General features: G+C 34.9%; 1 protein-coding gene across 1 annotated transcript in view; it reads left to right on the top strand.

Moving 5' to 3' along the window:
- Nucleotides 1-17,442, top strand: part of Smp_171580 (Aromatic-L-amino-acid decarboxylase (EC 4.1.1.28) (AADC) (DOPA decarboxylase) (DDC),putative) — a gene marked incomplete at both ends in the record, with an annotated part of 28,502 nt that extends 11,060 nt beyond the window's left edge. Inside the window, 9 exons of the mRNA XM_018791514.1 lie at nucleotides 154-267; nucleotides 3,531-3,665; nucleotides 4,207-4,350; nucleotides 11,089-11,250; nucleotides 12,614-12,681; nucleotides 14,048-14,138; nucleotides 15,385-15,483; nucleotides 15,529-15,630; nucleotides 17,167-17,442. Coding sequence (XP_018645322.1) covers nucleotides 154-267; nucleotides 3,531-3,665; nucleotides 4,207-4,350; nucleotides 11,089-11,250; nucleotides 12,614-12,681; nucleotides 14,048-14,138; nucleotides 15,385-15,483; nucleotides 15,529-15,630; nucleotides 17,167-17,442 — 1,191 coding nt within the window. The remainder of the gene's footprint in view (nucleotides 1-153; nucleotides 268-3,530; nucleotides 3,666-4,206; nucleotides 4,351-11,088; nucleotides 11,251-12,613; nucleotides 12,682-14,047; nucleotides 14,139-15,384; nucleotides 15,484-15,528; nucleotides 15,631-17,166) is intronic.
- Nucleotides 17,443-21,187: the final 3,745 nt, after the last annotated feature.

Below are 21,187 nucleotides of genomic sequence, written 5' to 3' on the forward strand. Positions count from 1 at the left end.
ATTACTTGATGAACGATGAGGAAGATCGTTTAACAATCGTTTTAATTACCCTACATGATGATGTAGACTCACTATTAACTGATATTTTTGAAATTTTACTTAAAATTTCTAACTATATTACTTCAAACTAAACGGTTTTTCTTAACATTGAAGGTTTCAAATCCAGCTTGCACAGAACTTGAACTTGTTATGATTGATTGGATGGCAAAAATCTTGAGTCTACCTGAACACTTCTTATTTGGTGAAAACAGTGGTGGAGTCATACAAGTAAGAAATAAGAAAAATCTCTATTTCAATTTTATAGTCTCTGTTGTTATTCCTGGAAGGTCAAGCACTTAACCTTATACACCAATTCAGTAAATTGATTCAATTAACATCAATATTATTTGAACTACAAGTTCACTTCTAAATCAGTTAGATACAAAAAACCATATTGTTCAGTGTAAAGTTATGGATGTGACCAACGTATCAAAATAAAATGTAAATCAGAGTCTAACTATCACAACAGGAATCGAGTATATCGTTCATTCTTTAATTTTAAGTTTACGAGAAAGATGAGTGAATAGAAAAGGGTATTAATTCAGCTGCGAAACTCATGAACTGGTGGAGACGCTTTGTTGCTCAGGTAAATGATTTTGATGGAGTTTTTTACTCGTAGCTGGATAGTTTGGTCGTATAACTTTCATCGTTCTTCTGAACGTCATCAGATAGAAGTCTACCCGAAGTTTGTGTTGATCATGTCGTTCAGAAGAACGATGAATGCTCCACGACCAAACCATCCAGCTCAGAGAACAAAACTTTATTAAGAACTCATGAACTTAATGATTAACCATAGCAGATAGAAAGAAAAACGGAAACAGATTAAATGAAATCTATGGAATAATAAATACTTCAGTATTATCTGTACCTATTTAGGGAATCATGAGGATTTAAAGTGTTTATGTGACTTATGATTAATGATCAACTTTGGTTATTCCACAATTTACCAGTTCCATGAAATATAATTCGAGTTTACTGAAATGAAAATTCAGACTCATTTTATTTAAACTTAATAGATTAGCAAACGCAGTTGGTAAATAATCTTACTACTTACAATTTTAAATTTTTTCAACTATACTTGGATTGATTCAACTTAGTATTGTTTGTTTGAATCTTCCCATCGATTTGTTAGGACTGCAACTGATCAGTCTCTAATTGGCATATGTGCATACTGTGCGTATTGCCTCGATATATCCTAAATTCACAAGCATGGTAAGCAAAGGTACCGTGTTCAAGTCCCAGAGTGAACATCAACTCTGAGATGCAAATACATCCAACTGATGAGTCCCAAATAGGACGAAACACACGTCCTAGATTCCACTGCTAGCCACTATCGATCTCTGCTAACTATACTTGGATTGATTTAAAATAAAACCATGATATTGTGTTATCGTATAATACCCGACTCGGATGGTCAGTTATGTTTTATTGAGCCACAATTTTAGTTATTTTCGACCTAGAACCATTGAATACTCGAACAACGGACCGTTGGATCCAAAAGAAGATTACCGTCTTATATGCGTTATATGACTAAAGATTAATTTTATCAACATAAGAAAATTAATTAGAAGAATAAGTTATCCTAAATTTGTTTCTCAAATAAAGAAATCTCCTTTCTTCTAATCTGTTAATAATTTGGCACCTCTTCAGATTCTTGGAACCTAAATACATTTATTATTTGACGATGGGTAACAGGCATAATTAAGTAAGTAATCGGGTAAAACCAAACAAACATCAAGTGATTTAATCACTTTTCTTCAAAATATTACATTGATTTCAAAAAATCTTGTACTTACTTACGCCTGTTACCCCAGTGGAGCATAGGCCGCCTACCAGCGTTCTCCAACCCACTCTGTCCTAAGCCTTCCTTTCTAGTTCTATCTAATTATTGTTCATTCTTCTCATGTCTGTCTCCGCTTCTCGGCATAATATGTTCTAGGGTCCTCTTCTTCGTCTTTGGCTTTCAGGTTTCCATGTGAGGGCTTGTCTTGTGATTACCTCATCGTGTATCCTATCCACTTCCAGAGCTCCTTCCTCATTTCTTCCTCCGCTGGAATCTAGTTTGTTCTCACCCACAATAGAATGTTGCTGATAGTGTCTGGATAAAAATCTTGTCATTACACAAAATTCTTCTGAATTTATTTATAACTTATCAACTATTGAAGGGTTAAAGACAATCATTGGTTTATAGGTATCAATACCAATGTTGAATTCGATTCTAGTTGACGTTTTTTAGCAAGGTTATTTCCTATGGGATTTTTACAAAAATGAGATATTCGTTTAACTATACTACTTATTCTTTACTTCCATAAAAGTAGACAGTTGAAACTGTAACTGATTTTGAGGGAGTTTATTATCGTAAACTCAATAAATGAAAAAGTTTAACAGTTAAATTTATTACCAATTTATAAATATCTGAAGGGGGCTTGTGGAGATTTTAGTAATTTTATAGTTGAAATCATGAGTCAAATGAAGCTAGATCACAATGGAAAACCTGGAAGCACTGGACGTCTGATAGGTCCTGGGTACGAATCTCGCGAGACGGGATCATGGATGCTCACTGTTAAGGAATCCCACAATAGAACAAAACAGCCATCCAGTGCTTCCAGGTTTTCTGTGGTGATCTACCTTTAATTGATTAATGAGTTCAAGTATAATAAATATCTGTTTAATCCAAAGAAGATAATCATCCTTAAAACAATTAGAAATGGAGGAATTTCATTGAAATTCAAAAGTTTTTATCCATTTACAATTAAATATCCTATCATACAGTGATTAGTATAATTTTAAAATGAATGAAAATTAGTCATGTATTGGTGAACATATTAAATAAATTATAAACTGGACGGTGTAATCTTTCAACTAGATTATGCACCGTTTATAAATTAACAAAAAATCTCAAAGATTACTAAATAAACGCAATTACGAACGTCAAGACAGTCCTGCTGTACGGAGCTGAAACGTGGAGGATTACTATTATGTCCATCGTCAAGAAGGTACAAGTATTTATAAATAGTTGTTTACGCAAAATACTCAACATTCATTGGCAGGATACTATCAGAAACAGCGTTTCATGGGAGAAGACAAACCAGCTTCCAGTTGATGAGGAAATTAGGAAAAAGCATTGGAAGTGGATGGAACATACATTGAGGAAATCAACAAACTGCATCACGAGGCAAGCACTAACTTGGAATGGTGAAGGGAAGCGGAAAAGTGGAAGGCCAAATAACACATCACGCCGGGAAATAGAGGCAGATATGAAAAGGATGAATGCTAACTGGAAAGAACTTGAAAGGACTGTCGAGGACAGGGTTGGATGGAGAGTGTTGTTATGCGGTCTATGCTCCTCGAAGAGGGTTAACAGGCGTAAGTAAGTAAGTAACTGTGCATGAAGTAAATGCAATCCAAGTAAATGCATCAGTCGTTTATTATTTCTCTTAAGAGATTTAAAATAATAATATGTTGTTTTTTCATTATAAACCTATATGTAGGGTAGCTGCAGTGAATCAACATTAGTCGCTCTATTGGCTGCACGTAATAAAGCTATTAGACAATATCAAAGTATCCATCCCAATGCAAGTACTTATGAAGCTTTATCTAAGCTTGTTGGTTATTATTCGGATCAGGTAAGATAAACATTTTATAGTGTTACTTGTTTCTTTTTAAAACTTTTCTTCAGTCTTGAACTAGTTGATATTTCGATCATAATAGTAATTGGTTGTTTGTTCACAGATTATCAAGAGTCTTCGATGAGCATGTTTATTCGTGAAGTAAGAATAGGTCATCTAATTATTGGTGAGCCAACCTAACCGAAATTTCATGATTCCTGTAATCACATATCGTTACCTACTTACTTACGCCTGTTACTCCCAATGGAGCATAGGCCACCGACCAGCATTCTCCAACCCACTCTGTCCTGGACCTTACTTTCTAGTTCTATCCAATTGTTGTTCATTCTTCTCATGTCTGTCTCCATTTAATCACATATCGTTAGGTAGTGTTTATTCATGAAACTGTATAAGTATTTTGCTGACTAACTGCATCAGTTACTAATCTAATTCAAATGAAGAACCCCTTTTCAAAGTATATTAAAATACTTGTCAATATATCGTCAATATTTTCATTTTGCATCCATTACTTTCTGAAAGTTTATTTATGAAATTTTAGGCACATAGTTCAGTTGAACGAGCTGGATTAATAGGAATGCTTCATTTACGTGCAATCAAATCAAATGAACGTTATGAAATGAATACAAGTATATTGAAGCAAACTATTGAAGATGATGTGAATAATGGATTGTTTCCATTTTTCGTAAGTTCTCTTTTATAAGTGTTTTTTGTGTGTCCAAATTCCCATGTTGACTTTAGTCTTATTACTTTCTTCCGAATGCCCTAGTATGGTCGAGATTGGAGAGAGCTTGCTCTCACTCCTGAAATACTTTCACATAGCCACGTGTATATAACCTCTGTCAGGGACGTCCTACTCACTGACTTCTCTTGGCACCGGTGTTTTTTACGAAATGGAGAGGACGAAAAGCGAATGTCCGGAGCTTTAACCGAGATAGTGGGTACGGATGATTCACCTAGGGGAGTTGGAAAACCTTGATTCCAAACCAATGGTGTACATGGACTTCAGTATTCTGATGGAACAAATGGCATATGAATCAATCGTTGGTCACCATAATTAACCCTCATATTTTTTTTAAAAAAAATGACCATTAACTTTTCATTCTGGTTTGGGAACCCATGATCCACTGATGCACACAGGCTATTTTAGTTTCCAGACACATCAATTTATTCATTCGTCTTAAGCCATATTTTGATCTTATCATTCACTGTTTTTATATGATCGTATGTGTGTTAATTGCTTGCACTATACATTACATGTATGCAATTTATTTTTTTGGTCTAACTATAAATACTGAATGATGCTTTATCATATTGCGTTGGCTCACTCCCGTTCTTCACTGTACGTTATTTCATTTTTCTTCGATCTCTGCTCTTTCATTTCTTCCCTTCGTTCATTTGCTTATAATATATAAATTTACGTTTGGTTATGTTATTATCAGCTGTGGCTGTGTGATTTTCTTTCCAACTAAATTTTTATTATCAGAAAGGGTTTTGTGAAGGTTTCAGTATTTGCATAGTTGGAATCATGAGTCATATGAAGCTAGCTCTTTTCTGGTTCCTCCTCATTTGCAGATAAATCTTTGGCCTTTTACTAAAGATTTCCATCGGAAGGCACAATACAATGAGTCTTATCTCATTTTTTCCAACTACGTTTCGTTTGCAGTGGCGAAGGTGCATCTACTTTTTGTGTTCTACCAAAATCTAATCTTCTGAGTTCTTCATGTCTACATCATTTTCCTCTTTTCAAATTTATTTCACTGGATTATACTCCTTGAATAACATCTTCAATAACATCTTCCGATTACTGCTAATACTCTTACTACTTCTACAACTATGGGATTTGAATCGACAACTGCATCTCTGTGTTAATGTAAATATGGCAACTCGAACTGATGTACGTACGTGCGAAGTTCTACATTGTGATTGACTGACCGAGACCACCATGGAAAACCTGGAATCACTGGACGACTGTTTCGTCCTATTGTGGGACTCCTCAGCAGCACGCCACCATCGGACGCCCGCTCAGTGGTCTATCGGTTGAGTGCTCTGGCGCGAGACTGATAGGTCATGAGTTCGAATCTAGTGATGCAGAATCGTGGATGCGCACTGCTGAGGAGTCCCGTAATAGGACGAAACAGTCGTCCAGTGCTTCCAGGTTTTCCATGGTAATCTAGCTTCAATCGACCCATGTTTCCAGGTATGTAAAATTTTTATTGTCATTTGAAACATTGGTTATTTTGTTTCACATTTTTGTTACTATACAAGCTATGTGATAAGAGGTGGCTGAATTAGAAATCAATATTTTAGATAATTGATAGATAAAGTAGTATGTTTCTACTTCAAATTTTCATTCAGGATGTTACGTGGTTAAAATAACTTTATCAGTAAGTCGTTATTTACGTTTGATTTACTGTTTACATATTAAGATCACAGTCTTTAAATTCTAGTCATTCCTAAAGCTTCTGAATATGGCACTATTTTATCGCTTTGACAAGGACAAAACAATCGCATCTCCTTCATTAACTGTGACTACAGTAGAACATAAATATACTCAAACTGAGAAAGTTAGATCAGACCAACATGTAGTATTGAAGAAACATTTTGCTTTGCTTTCTGATCATAAACCTAGACAGTTGACTTTTAGTTCCATGAAAGGTTTACTAGTTTATAATGCATACTGTCATCAACAACGAGCTACACTTTTGTTAAGTAGTTAATTCAGTATCATGGGTAAATCTACTTCTTATTTGGTCATTCTGACTCATTATGGATAGCCTCCATTTGTCGAATGCCACTAACTAAAGCATCGTTATGAATAATCTTGATCTTTGTTCATTGTAAACAATCTTGTTATGTTTATCAGTCAAGTAGGTGTTCCATACAATCATCCGCCTGTTTCAGCTCCACTTATAGCACTCTGAGATAAGAAGTATGAAATGGATTAAGTGCAGTTATGTATACTGAATTTATATTGACATACAAGTTAAAGAGTTTTCGCACTTACTAAAAATACACTGAGGCTTCAGAAATCTTAAAAAAAAAACTAAATTAGTTTCTTTTTCACTTTCAAATGAATCATGGTTTAGTATGGATGCTGATATTTCTGGGTCATTTCATGGTACTTGTTATGTCTGTTGAATGTTTAAATGGCTTCTGCTTAATATCTGAAGACGCCTGATATAAACACGAAGACTGGTGATATAGATTTATTTGACCTTAGAGATAAACCGGAGTGTGACCTTACTCACATCTGATTACTAAACAATTATCAGACATTTGGGGGAATATGCAGCATTATTACAAATACCCAGGCTACGAACTTTACTCTGAATTAATGTAAGAAATATCATTCTGAATAAACATCACACTGAAATAAATCAATGTTAGAATTCACTTAGTAATGTTTTATCTGAATCTTCCCATTGATGCTTAGGACTGCAACTGGTCAGTCTCTAATTGCAATATGCGCATACTGCGCGTATTGTCTCGATATTGACTTAATTCACAAAAATTATAAGCAAAGATGGATAGTGGCTAGCAGTGGAATCCATTGCACAAGCAAGTGGCTATCAAGACTCAGTAGCTGAGTGGATAACGCGATAGCCTTTGAAGTGAAAGATAATGGGTTGGAGTCCCAGAGTGAACATCAACTCTGAAATGCAGGTCCATCTAATTGACGAGTCCCAAGTAAGACGGAACGTACGTCCTGGATTCCACTACTAGCCACAATCCATCTTTGCTTATAAATCAATGTTATTTTTAAAAAATCTACCGAAAATGAAACAAATATTGCTTAGAGTAATGACCATATTGAATTGAAAATGGACGTCATGGTGAATAAAAGATCACAGTCAGTTGAAAGCATAATTTACTTTTCCATTTAACCATAACAGTCCTTTTTCACTAGTATAAGTTGATCCTTTTGCTAAACGACAGAATATTATTTCTATGACTTGTATAGTTTCAAGTGTAATTATTTCAACCACAGTCATGCACCAGACTATGGTATTAGGAAGAAAGAGTTTGACCTTGTTGAAATCATTTCTTTCACTGTCACATTCACAAGTTGCTAGAAAAAAATCGACAACTTGCATGAAACCTTGTTCAATTAGAGCTTTTTATATAGTTGAGATCATAAGTCAATTGAAGCTAGACCACCATGAAAAACCTGAAAGCACTGAACGGCCGTTTTGTTCCATTGTAGGACCCCTCAGAAGTGCTCATCCATGATCCCACCCCACGAGATTCGAACCCAGGACCTATCAGTCTCGCGCCAGTCCCATAATAGGACGAAACTGCCGTCCAGTGCTTCTAGGTTTTCCATGGCGGTCTAGCTTCAACTATATAAAATTACTAAAATCTCCATGAAACCCCCCTCTGATAGACCTTTTTAACTCATCACTTATAGACTTACTATAATAAAACACAATCTTCTTGATTTTGAGTTATAATTACACTATTGTTAACATAGAAACTTAACTGATCTTAGAGATAATTCACCAAACGGTTTATCAATATTACCATTTATTACTAACAAACTACAGATTAGTGTACAAGGAAATGTTTGATTAATGAAACTATTTTTAACATAATAAGCAAAGATGGATAGTGTTTAGTAGTGGAATTCAGTTTGACGCGCGTTTCGTCTTATTTGGAACTCGTCAGTTGGATGTACCTGCATCTCAAACTTGTTGATGTTCACTCTGAGACTCGAACCCAGTACCTTTCGTTTCAAACGCCACCGCATTATCCACTCAGCTACTGATTCCGGATAGCCAATCGCTTGTGCAATGGGATGAAGTTTAAAATCACTTCAACATTCTTTTTTTCTTTTTCTTTTCTTTTATCTTAAATGACTAACATATACCGAAGGTTTCTTCTAATTTATTCTCTTTTATTTGATAAAACAAGAAAGAAAAGAAAAAAAGGAAAGGAAGTTTAATCTCTTAAAATTTAAATATTTAAATTGTTCATACTTATTTATGTATTTAAACAAAATTTAGATTAACGTCATTGTAAAACTATTTTTGAAGAACTAAACTAATGAAAAGTTTGATTGTCAATAGTTGAGTAATGGTGTATACAACTGGGTATAAATATAAAGGTACAGGCTGTTAAACTGACAAGAACAGTATAGGCAAATGACATTGGCTAAATGAATAATTCATTAATCTATGATAATATCAGCTATCATTTATTGTGATTCATCAAGTGAACATTAAACAATGTGTGAACTACCCAGGTTTTAAGAAACATTTCTCATATTCATTCACTGGAAGCATTAGGAGTTTGAAGGAAAATTCTTATTCCAATATCTAAACATATTTTACTCAATGACTAAGTATAAAGTCTGATTGAAATAATTCAACTATCTACCTTTATGACCAGATTCAATCTATAGATCTTCTATCATTTTGTATTTTACTGAAACATAATTTCAGTATACCATAAAGCCAATCAACAAATATCTAATTTTAATAGATGACATCATGAGTCATTTGAAGCTAGACCACCTAACCTCTAGACCACTGAGTCGGCCGGCAACCAATGGTGTTATTGTCTAACTTCAACCAATCCATGAAATTGAACCACCGTCCACCATTGTCTTTAGGTCGTTGATATCTCACAATAGGCGTGGTTGAACTCCAACGTTCACTATTTCTTACTAGAACTCCAGGAAATAACTCTTGAAGCCAGACACTCAAATTCATGAATTAGTTAAAGTTAGACATTAAAACCGTTGGATGCCAGTCAGCTCAGTGGTCTAGAGGTTAGGCGTTCGCACGCGAGACCGATAGGTCCTGGGTTCGAATCTTGGGGGACGAGATCGTGAATGTGCACTGCTGAGGAGTCTCACAATCGAACGAAACGACCTTCCAGTGGTTCCAGATTTTCCACGGTGGTCTAGCTCCAATTGACTTATGACCTCAACTATTAAATTACTATAATATCCACAAAAGTCCGTTCAAATATGTAATTGTTAGAATACTTAATGAGCATTTTATTTTGAGTTGAGTATTAGCTTACCGACTATTTGTAATAGACACTGTATGTGCTATAAAATGAAATAGGTCTGTTACTGCTAGAGTTAGCTGAGACTCAAATTCATCTTAGAAGCCTAAGAATTCTAGAAAAGAAATAAAAACACACATTAGCAGTTGAATACTGTTCTTATTAGTTGATCAATATCGATGATGCCTAAATCAGGTTGTAGTTGTCTGATTCTTTTAATATCTAGTTGCTTAACAAGACATTTAGGAAAATGAACCGTCTTAATGAACATGATTCATTGCAAAACGATGTGAATGGTTTCAGTTCTAAACAAATAAAACATATTACCATCTGCTATGTAAAACTTGCATTGATACATTTGTATGTCGTCTAATTACTAACATTATCCACTAGTTTATAAGGATTCTTTGATTCCTTTTTCTTGTGACTGAAAACCTCGACATCTGAGGGGAAGCACGGAATACAATAGACAGCACAGAATCAATTCGATGATTTGGACTTCGTAGATGACTTAGCTCTCCTATCTCATACACACGAACAAATACAAACGAATACAACTAATGTAGCAGTAGCCACTGTATCAATAGGCCACAATATAAACCAAGGAAAATATAAGATTCTCAAATACAACACAGAGAACACCAAGCCAATCACACTTGGTGGAGAAACTCTGGAAGAGGTGGAAACATTCATCGACCTGGGAAGCATAATTGATAAACAAAAAGGATCTGATACAGATGTAAAAGCGAGGACTGGCAAAACAAGAACAGCATTCCTACAATTGAAGAACATATGGAACTCAAAACAACTGTCAACTAATTTCAAAGTGAGAATCTTCAATACGAACATCAAAATAGTTAGTTCTATAGTACAGAGCTGAAACGTGGAGAACTACTAAATCTATCGTCAAGAAGGTACAAGTATTTATAAATAGTTGTTTACGCAAAATACTCAACATTCATTGGCCGGATACTATCAGAAACAGCGTTTCATGGGAGAAGACAAACCAGCTTCCAGCTGATAAGGAAATTAGGAAAAGGCATTGGAAGTGGATGGAACATACATTGAGGAAATCAACAAACTGCATCATGAGGCAATTTCTAATTTGGAATGGTGAAGGGAAGCGGAAAAGTGGAAGGCCAAATAACACATCACGCCGGGAAATAGAGGCAGATATGAAAAGGATGAATGCTAACTGGAAAGAACTTGAAAGAACTGTCGAGGACAGGAATGAATGGAGAAAACGGGTGCGCGGCCTATTCTCCTCGAAGAGGGTTAACAGGCGTAATTAAGTAAGTAAGTAAGTACCAGTGATCGCTGATCATTAAGTTAAATGCATTTTATCCAATTTTTTGAAGTCTTTAATATAATTTTACTCATCACAATATTTTATTTCTGATTGTTTAAGTGCTGTGCAACTTTGGGAACTACATCAACTTGTGGATTTGATAAATTAAAAGATATTGGACCTATTTGCGATAAATACAATATATGGTTACATATAGATGCAGCATATGCTGGTTCATCATTCATATGTCCAGAATATAGATATTTGATGGATGGAATCGAAGTAAGTGTAGTTTTTTTATTCCATTATTTCTATGTGAACAGTTTTGAAGTTGGCAAAGATGGATAGTGTCTAGTAGTGGAATCCAGTTTGACGCGTGTTTCGTCCTATTTGTGACTTGTCAGTTGGATGTACTTGCATCTCAGAGTTGATGTTCACTTTGGGACTTCAACCCGGTACCTTTGCTTACCATGCTTGTGAATTAAGGATATATCGAGGCAATACGCACAGTTTGCACATATGCCAATTAGAGACTGATCAGTTGCAGTCCTAACACATCAATGAGAAGATTTAAACAAAAAATACTAAATGAATTTATGTGTTGAAGTTGTTAATAAGGCTTCTGTTTATTTGCACACATGTTGCCAGTTTAGTTTGACTTATTCACCTAGTTTCTGTTACCGATGGATGCTTTGAACTTGTATAATGGATCAATAATGCATGGATTATGTTGAATAAAATATATAAAGATTCGGGCATTATTATCAATAACTGAAGTAAGATTCAAGATTTTACATGTTTGAGCATGTCCATAACAAACAATCAGTAGTATCTGATGTATCACTATACAAGATTAATGTTTAGCGGTTTGTTGTGTTTTACATTTTAGCTGTGTAACATGAATTTTAAGGATAGAAGATATTCGTAGGTTACTAGTCTTAGATTCTAAATACATTTGAAATACTGATCACATATGCTGGAATTATGGAGTGAGTAATACTAAATTTAGATGAATGGTACTGGATGAATGTGATAAATTGGTTGTGGAGGTAGTGAATCTCTGTGGTTTAAGGTAGTTAAATTATGTATTACGTATAGCGAACCATCACCTAGCTCAATATGCGATGTTGTCTGGTGTAGGAATAGGTGAATCCATTCCTTCTTCTTTAATTATATTGTCTATATCTGATTTTTTTTTCTACTATTATTATCTTCTAGTAACTAAGTGGCAATACCAGGGTACTCCTCTTTGAGTGCACATATAGCAACAGAGACTGACCATTTTTGTATTTCTTATTATCAGTTAAACATTCGAACTATTAAATATATTATTTTCAGTATAATCTCACATTCATTACAATATATAATAATAGAGAAATAACCAGAAAAGCACCCGACCATAATAATGAGAGACCTGAACTCCAAGATCAATATGGGCTGTATACGTGTGCCCATGTGAAAGCATTTCTAGAGGGAGAATGGACTCTCCGCACATTCAGCCATACTAGGGCATTCGGGGACTGGAAAGAGTAAAACTATCTTCTTTGCTTATTTCATTGCTTTATGATTCTCCATATTTTTTTAAAATTTGTCCATACAGTTTTCTTGAACTAAAAAAGAATCACTTTTACTGTTTATTTTTTAGTATGCTATGTCATTTGTATTCAATCCACATAAATGGTTACTGATTAATTTCGATTGTTCAATTGTATGGTAAGTTCACATTTGAAAGTACACAGTAACTAACTTCATATTTCGATAATGATCAATATCTGTGTATTTACCATAAAGTGACATACCATCAAAATTGATTATATTTTCAATAAGCTTAGTTGAAAACCTTTGTAAGCAAAGATGGATAGTAGCTAGCAGTGGAATCCAGCTTGACGCGCGCTTAGTCTTATTTAGGGCTCGTCAGTTGGATGTACCGGCATCTCAGAGTTGATATTCACTCTGAAACTCGAACACAGTACCTTTCGCTTTAAATGTCATCGCTTTATCCACTCAGCTACTGAGTCCTGATAGCCGCCCTTGGTTGTGCAATGGATTGAAGTTTAAATTCACTTGATATTGTTTGTTTGAATCTTTCCACTGATGTTTAGGACTGCAAATGATCAGTCTAATAGGACGAAACGCTTGTCCTGGAATCCACTGCTAGACACCATCCATCTTTGCTTACTATGCTTGTGAATTAAGGCTATATCGAGGCAATACCCACAGTATGTACATATGCCAATCAGAGACTGACCAGTTGCAGTACTAAACATCAGTGGGAAGACTAAAACAAGTAATACTAAGTGAATTCAAGTTGAAGACTGCTTTTTTAAATTAATATAATGTAATAACTCTGCTTTAAAAGTGTTAAGGGAAACTAACCAATTTAAATGCGCTACATCTATGTCAGCAAACTCTGACACAATAGTTTTATGAGGATGGAAATTATTTGCATAAATTGTCCAGCTACAATCTCATGTTCATGATCCATCGTAATATCTTGTATGAGTAATTCAGTTATTAATAAACGATGTGTTTAGTTGTGTTGTAGTATATGCTACTAATGTTGAATGATATAAGTAGTATGTATCATCAATCAAAAGTGAAATGTCTGACGGTAGATGGTTAAAAAGATCAAAGAAAAAAGAACGAGAACAAAGATTGATTGGAATGGAAACAAAAGAACAAAGAAATCTGAGATGATTGACCGATATTTGCAAAAGGAACACTCTAGTCTGAGACAATTGATAGACGTTTTGTAAATGAAGTATTTATTGTATAGTTCTCAGATTTTGCTAAGATGTCTTGTAATTTGAGTTCAAAAACGTTCGGTTGTCCTTATTTATACCGTTCTGCTGACACCGTTGCAGGCATGCAACTGAGGTGGTATCAAATGACTGAAGCGTTTACTTAGCATTTAAGCTACTCTGTTATATCTGTAGTAAATGTTACGATGGGAGTACGTCTATCATTATCATTTTCCATGACAGTACTTTTCATTTTACTAAGTATCATATGGAATGATCTCATTTTTTTTTACATACTTTAAATGTTGATTTTAATCAGTTAACTATTTTTTTTCTAGGTATCGGGAAGTGAACTGGGTAAAAAATTCATTTCATGTTGATCCACCATATTTGAAGCATAAACATCAACAAACAACCATAGATTTTCGAGTAAGAACTTCCTTTTTACATCATTAAAGTTTTATACCTACAGATGATAATTGATATTGAAAGTAAACAGGACTCAGACAAGAATTCCAGTCAATCTCTCAACTACCGAGAATCTTTTTTCTATTTTAATACATTTACAAAATGATGGAATGTTATCAAGTTTGTCTCATATTAATAAGTATTGACTTTCTGCCCCCAAATGCCCTGGTACGGCCGAGAGTGGGGAGAGTTCACTCTGGCTCTCGAAATACTCTCATATGACCGCGCGTATATAGCCTCTTCCAGAGAAGTCCTACTCACTGCCTTCTTGTGGCATTACTGTTGTTTACGAAATTGAGAGAACGAAAAGCGAATTCGCAGAGCTTTAGCTGAGTTGGTGGATATGGATGATCCACCTAGGAAAGTTGGAAAACCTTCATTCCAAACCAATGGTGCACATGGACTCGTTGGTCACCGGCTACCGTGGAACTGCATGTCCTGATGATGCTCAACTGTCTTATGGATCAGACCTTTAGGTCAATGGCTCCGGGTGTGGCCCCCTAAGCAAACCACCTGCTTCGATATGGGTACCCGGGCAGTATCACAGCCCTCACACAAATCAAATGAGATTTGTGAGGCGCATATATATTTGATACCCCCCTTGTACTAATATTTATGTGTTTCAATAAACAATTAAAAAAATTTAACTAAGCATTAGGTTACGATGAATTTGTAGGAAACTCTATCTTTAACAACTGAATAAGAATAGAGGTATAGTATAGTTTATTTAGAACTTGATTTTAAACTTTAGTGTAGTTTCCAAAACATCTACATGATGTAGCTTGGAAATAATTCAGTGAACAAGAACACGACTGGGGACAACTTAAGGTATTTAAAACCAGATTACAGACTATCTCACTACTATTTCGTTACAACAAAATGAATCTTCTAGATGTAAGTTAGAATTAAGTCAGGTTTCAACATTTTTTTTAGAGTTATTCTAATGAGAATGATATTACTAATCATCGAAACCCCTTTACATGCATAGTTAATAACGATTTATTATAAAAGAAAGAGTGATTACCTCTTAGTTACAATCAAAACATTGATAGAGTTAAATTCCATCAACAATTTACTATATTATCATATTATTTTAAAGTTATTAACTATGTAAATAAATAATGTTATCAATTTCTCCCCCTCCCCTTTCTCCCCTCCCCTTTCTCCCCTCCCCTCCCCTTTCCCCTCTCCCCTTTCCCCCCTCCAGCATATGCAAATTCCATTGGGTCGGAAATTTAGATCATTGAAACTTTGGTTCACTTTAAGAAGATATGGTGTTAAAAATCTACAAGCATATATTCGTAATGTAAGTTGTAATTCATTATTGATGAAGGCAAATTCTTTTTTTTAGCATATAGAATTGGCTCATTATTTTGAAGAACTTATAAGAGCTGATGATCGTTTTGAAATTGTTGCTGAAGTTCTAATGGGCTTAGTTTGCTTTCGAATTAAGGTTAGTTTAACATAAAATTGTATAGTGAAATAAATGTACCATTTAAAATACCAAAGAGTAGAGAGAAAGATCCTATCGTTCACGACTGGTCTGTGTGTGTGTGTGCGGTCAAAGCACACAATCGATATTCGTGTAAAACTTACTTTCAAAACAATGATTTATTTGATAAAAAAACATTTTTAATAGTTGAAACCATGAGTGAATTGAAGCTAGATCACTATGGAAAATCGGGAAGCACTAGAAGTCTGTTTCGCCCTAGTGTGGAACTCCTCAACAGTGCGCATCCACGATCCCGCCTCGCGAGATTTTAACCCAGGACTTATCAGTTTCGCGCGCGAGTGCTTAACCTCTAGAACCACTGAGTCGGCATCCAACGGTGTTAATATCTAATCTCAACCAATTCACAAAATTGAGCAACCATTCACTATTATCTTCAAGGAGTTGAAATCTCCCAACAGACCTGGTTGAATTCCACTGGTCACTCATTCTCACTAGAACTCCAGGAAATCTCTCTTGAAGCCAGTCACTAGTGTTGATTGAGACATATTCAAACTATCAAAAGATACCTTCAAGTATGAATAATGAACAAAATACCTTACTGAAGGAGGCCTGCATGAATAGCGGGGTTACCAGTTCCTTCCATCTGGATATTATAACAAGTTATCTAATTTCTTTTTTTCTTTCAACACATCATTATTTCTATCAGTCTCATAACCTATTCAGGTGCGTTTGCGATGATTTTTCAACATTTCTCTGTACAAGTTACAAAAGTGTCCCATCAAACACATCGTGGTTGCTGGCAATATTTACCGAAAAGAATATAGATTATTCAGATTTCCATTCCTGGACTACTAACTGCTTACTGACAACCACTCAATATTTGATCGTCAGGATCGATCAAGCAATATGAAACGGAAACTTGTTGAAATACTTTGCTCTGAAAATTGTATATTGTACCAAAAATATAATAATGATGAAAGCCACTTATAACAATAATTATAAGTAAACTGTCTGTTGATTTCATTTGGTATTGTTTGTATGAATCTTCCCATTTATGTTTAGGACTTCAAATGATCAGTCTCTTATTGGCATACGAGCATACTGTGGGTATTGCCTCGATATAGCCTTAATTCACAAGCATGGTAAGCAAAGATGGATGGTGGCTAGCAGTGGACTCCAGGACAAGCGTTTTGCCCAATTGCGGTCCTAAACATCAATGAAAAGATTCAAAGAAACAATACCAAGTGGATGTAAACTTTGCCCCATTGCACAAGCAACTGGCTATTAGGACTCAGTAGCTGAGTGGATAACACGATGACATTTGAAGCCAAAGGCACTAGGTTTGAGTTTCAGAGTGAACACCAACTCTGAGATGCCAGTACATCCAACTGACGAGTCCCAGATAGGACGAAACGCGCATCAAACTGAATTCCACTACGAACTACTATCCATCTTTGCTCATAATATCTGGTTGTTTGTTTCATTCACTTCAATGTGTATCCTTCTTTCTTCTTTTCTTCTTCTTCTTCTTCAAAGGATAATAATGAATTAACCAAAGAATTATATCATAATATTGAAGCTGATGGTAGAATTCATTTAGTATCATCTGAATTACATTTACCTAAACCACTTTATTTTATACGTTTTGCTATTTGTTATCATTCACCTAATAAACATCATATTGATTATGCTTATTATGTCATTAGTGAATTATGTAAAAAATTATTATTACAATCAAATTTAATTAAAAATAAACAATGTAATCATGAAGATATTAATTTAATGCTTTTAAATAATGAAAATAATAATTAATCAATCAAAAATCGTAGCGGAGGGATTTGAATTCGGCGCTGAGAAACTATTCAGTCTCATTTAAACAAAAAAGTTCTGATATATACATATATGTATTACATTTGTTTATTTATAATTCAAAATTAAATTCAAATTGTTTTTTTGTTTATAGTTGTGGATGTTTAAATGTATCATTAACTCTTATCGTAACTTTTTGTTGCTTTTGGTGGTGGTGGTGGTGGTGGTGTTATTGTCATGGTAACAATTTATATTTGTAAATTCGTAGCAAAGGGATTCAAAATCAGCGCTGAGAAACTATTTACTCTAATTTAAACAAAAGTTCTAATGTATACATATATGTATTACATTTGTTTATTTATAATCCAAAATGACATTCGAATTGTTTGTTTATTTGTTTGCTTATAGTTATGGATGTCTAAATGTATCATTAACTCTTATCGTAACTTTCTATTGTTGTTATTGGTGGTGGTGTTGTTGTTGTTGCCATGTGAACAATTAAACTGTTTCTTCACTTTGTAATATTTGTGTAATTTTATTTATTACATTATACTAGTTGAACAGTGTACTGTAAAATATGTTTGTTATTTTTTTTAAGCGTAATGTTATTCATCCATTTTCTACTGTTTATTTAATAAATGAGTAGTATCTAATATAAAGAGAAAACTTTCGGTTCATTTTAAAGTTAAATGGAGTAATATGAATGTAATTATCACTGGAGATTTAATGTAAAGTCGTTAGGTTCATTTTATTCATATTTTATATCTGTATAAAGAGATGGCTTCCAAATACCCTGGTACGGCCGAGAGTGGGGAGAGTTTGCTCTCCCTCTCGAAATGCTCACATGGCCACGCGTATATAGCCCCTGCCACACAAGTCCTACTCACTGCATTCTCGTGCCACGGGTGTTGTTTACAAAATTGAGAGGACTAAAAGCAAATGTCCGACGCTTTAATTGAGTTGGTGGACACTGATAGTCCACCTAGGGGAGTTGGAAAACCCTGATTCCAAACCAATGTTGCACATGGGTTCCAGTATTCTGAGGGAACAAATGGCGTATGAAACAATCGTTGGTCACCGGCTACCATGGGACTGCATCTCCTCACGATGCTCCGCTGCCTTATGGATTAAACCTTTAGGTCGAAGGCTCGGGGTGTGGCCCCCTAAGTGAATCACATGCTTCAGCTTGGGCACTCAGGCAGTATCACAGCCTTCACACAAATCAAATGAGATTTGTGTGGCGCATGTATATCTGATGCCCTTTTGTACCAATATTTATGTGTTTAAATAAATAAAATAAATAAATAAACAGATGGGAGATACAATCAAGTGTTTGTCGTTAAATTACCAATGAAAATGACACTCTTATATTCAATATTCACCTACTAGTTGAAAGCAAAAATTCCTGAAAATACAGGAGACTGGGCACCAGTTGAACATTGGAAAAGTATGGACCACCACGAAATTAATTGAATTCAATCAAATTTGAAATATAGTGAGTAAGACAGCTAAGTGAACTATAATGATACGTGAATGACCGCTGGTCCTAACGTCCGACATACAGGGAAATCGACTTGTAACTTATTGATATTCTTGATATGTTTGGTTACTTAATATAACCTGGATACGTTAAGAAGTAAGTCCGGTTATTATTTGTTTGACTTTATGGACAAGCTATCCTAACTGCTTGGCTAATAATTATGAGACTATGATCTACGGGCCACCTTTGGGAGTTACTAAAGTGGTCTTGAGAGAATTCAACTACTCACTGATGTGAATATGTGGTATATATTACTTACATCCACATAAGTAGTATATAACAACGGTCAGGAATAGAATGCATTTCACTACAAGATCGATAAGAAGAAACGAAAACGAAACGCAGTTGGTATTAAAATGCATAAACAATGAAATCAGAGACGATGGACTGATGTTTGCAAATGGAACGGTCAAGATTGAGACAACTGATCGATAGTTTACAAACCAACTGTTTACTGTATGGTTATCAGATTTTCGTGAGATAGTTTGTAATTTTCGTGTCAAATGCATTTGATTGTCCTTACTCGTTTTCTTCTTAACTACAAAGATAGCATTATAAATTAGAGTGAGATGTTGGGATTAGAAGTTAGGGCTGGAAATTACGGTTAGGAATCAGAGCTAAAGTTCTTATCACGAGCTGACGCTAGGTGTTATGCTAAAAGCCTACTTACCAACATAGATGAATCTATTTTGTGCAAAAATCTAAGATTCCTTATTTTAACTTCAATCGGTTCATCCATATTTCCGTTAATTAATTCGCTATGACGTTGCTAATTGGCTGTCGGACTGTATCTTCTCCGATGAACCAATGAAGGAAAAGATGGCGAATAGTTATGCAAACCTGTAAATCAGAACAATAGCTTAATTGAAAATTCACATACCTAAATATGTGAACAACTAGATCGTAATGCGCTATATTTTACAGAATACAATCTTTGCCAAAAACATGATTTCTGGAGGTTATTCACTGTGTAGTTTACATCAAGGAACGATTTCGGCTAGACAATCATCAAGAATTAGGAAGTTTCGGACAGTTATTTTATACTAATGTTATTTAAACTAGCGCTATTCTGCGTCGATCTTATTATATGATTAGAAAACCATAAACTTCAGGTCTAATTTAACTAATTTTTCGTATCGGTTATCAAAATTCAAATAATCAACGACTATGCTATGTCGTATAGTTAGGTGAAGAAAAATGTTGAGTTTATCATTCTTACTGAATAATCAAAAGGTGTTAAAAATGGTCATCAATTCATGCAATTACGATAATGCAGAAACGATGAGACGTGAAACGATGAATTGGATGAACAATTTGATATGGGAAAACATTTAGAAATAGTTTAAACAACAGAAACCTCAATGACGTCAGTATATCCTTATAAGTAGAAGTTAATGCAAACAGTATAATCATTGGACAGAACCATTTTATAAGGGCGACTCGTTGGCAAACTCATGGAAACTTCAAGAGCAGAAGACATTTCATCCAATCACCGCTAGAGGAATATTCGAGAACGTCGATGTGTAGCTTCCCTATTGGTTGAATAAGAACTGACCCCCGTGTGCTTATGGGCTGTTCGAAATGACGATTTACTTTCAGCCAAGAAAAACTATAAATGCATGATTCATTTAGTATTGTTTGTTTGAATCTTCCCATCGATGTGTTAGGACTGCAACTAATCAGTCTTTAATTGGCATATGCACATACTGTGGGTATTGCCTCGATATAGCCTTATTTCACAAACATGGTAAACAAAGATGGATAGTGGCTAGCAGTGGAATCCAGGACAAACCATACTAAATGAATTTACACTTCACCCCATCGCACAAGCAAGTGGCTATCACGACTCAGTGGCCGAGTGGATAACGCGATGGCGTTTGAAGCGAAAGTTACTGGGTTCGAGTTCCAGAGTGAACACCAACTCTGAGATGCAGGTAGATCCAACTGACGAGTCCCAAATAGGATGAATCGCGGGTCCTGGATCCCACTGCTATCCACTATCCAACTTTGCTTATAAATACATGAGATTCTTGTACTATATTTGACACTGTTTTGAGAATAACATTCCTACTTACTAGTCTTCTGTCTTCTCTCTTGCGACGTTGTAGATTCGATCGTTCAAGTAGTCTAGTAGTACACAGCATAACAAGAATCTAAATCTCGAAATATAACACATTTATACTGTAACAACTATAATTATCATATTGA

Source organism: Schistosoma mansoni, assembly GCF_000237925.1.
Source record: "Schistosoma mansoni, WGS project CABG00000000 data, chromosome 2 unplaced supercontig 0193, strain Puerto Rico, whole genome shotgun sequence".
NCBI classification, from domain to species: Eukaryota; Metazoa; Platyhelminthes; class Trematoda; order Strigeidida; family Schistosomatidae; genus Schistosoma; species Schistosoma mansoni.